At 29.1% G+C, this 1,126-nt stretch overlaps 2 protein-coding genes across 2 annotated transcripts; one reads left to right on the plus strand and one right to left on the minus strand.

The window, feature by feature from the left end:
- Nucleotides 1-395: 395 nt before the first annotated feature.
- On the minus strand, nucleotides 396-722 carry EHI_025590 (60S ribosomal protein L35a, putative; the record flags this gene model as incomplete). Its single annotated transcript, XM_001914581.1, has 1 exon — nucleotides 396-722. The coding sequence occupies one exon, from the start codon at nucleotides 720-722 to the stop codon at nucleotides 396-398; it is 327 nt and encodes a 108-aa protein (XP_001914616.1).
- Nucleotides 723-978: 256 nt separating this feature from the next.
- EHI_025600 (60S ribosomal protein L37, putative) lies at nucleotides 979-1,126 on the plus strand (the record flags this gene model as incomplete). The annotated part of the gene is made up of 1 exon (XM_001914582.1): nucleotides 979-1,126. A coding segment is annotated over one exon (148 nt), but the record flags the coding sequence as incomplete, so codon positions are not given.

Genomic DNA, 1,126 nt, shown 5'->3' on the forward strand with positions numbered 1-1,126 from the left:
TAATTCTTGTTCTTCAGGTGAAGGGACAACATTCTCAAAGTCAATAATAATCTTTTCCCCTTTTTCTCCTCCTTGGAATAAAGAAAGAATTGCTCCCATTTTTGTCAATTTCAAGTTAATCAGTTCTCGTTTTTCTCCTTTTCTCTTTGTAATGGGTTTCATTGAGTTAACCTTATTTATCGGGTTTTATCGAAGTAGTTAAATAAAACGAATTTAATTACTCAAAAAAAAACAAAAGTCAGATTTTATGATTATAGAATAACATAAAATTACTTTTTATATCAAAATAAGAAATATGTTATTATATTTTTTTTATATAACAAAATGAAGATGATACAATAATATAAAGAATAAAACAAATCAACATGAAGTACAACATCAAATAATCACCACAATTAGATGTTAGATGGATAAAGGAAAACTTTAAGGTTTTGTCCCATTGCTTTTGGTGGAAGGTTATGTAAGAATCTAGCTTTAACAACTCCATGATTTCCATGTGGTGCAACAATTTTACCAAAGATAGCACGAATAGCTGGTTTATTACTTCCTTTCTTTACATTAACTTTGTAAACATAAGCAACACGTTTTCCAATATAGAATGGAGTATCTTCTTTTGTATTTACTCCACTAATTTGAAGAAGAGCAACATTTGGGTATTGATTTCTTTGGGCACGTTGAAATCCCATGAAAACAGCATTAACGTGGAGTCTACACTTTGACATAGATGCTCTATTCTATAGTTTCTTTAAACCCTAAAAATTATTTTATTAATTTCCTTTTTTGTTTTTCTTTCTTTTCTTTCACACAATTACACTTCTAGTCTTTTTACCTATAAAATCAGGATATTACCATATTATCCTTTAGAATGAAAATAACATACTTAATTGAGTATAATAAAAAGATAATATATGAGAACAATAGAATTATAGTTTATAAAAGAAAGAGTAAAACCCTGAACTGAACTTTATTGCCAAAGGCATGACTAAGGGAACTAGCTGCAGAGGTACTAGACACAATAAAACTCACATTCTTTGCAAAAGATGCGGAAAAAGATCATGGCATTTACAAAAACAAAGATGTGCTTCATGTGGATATCCAGATGCTAAAATGAGACAATATGCTTGGG

Source organism: Entamoeba histolytica, genomic scaffold, assembly GCF_000208925.1.
Source record: "Entamoeba histolytica HM-1:IMSS scf_1104750516663 genomic scaffold, whole genome shotgun sequence".
NCBI classification, from domain to species: Eukaryota; Evosea; order Mastigamoebida; family Endamoebidae; genus Entamoeba; species Entamoeba histolytica.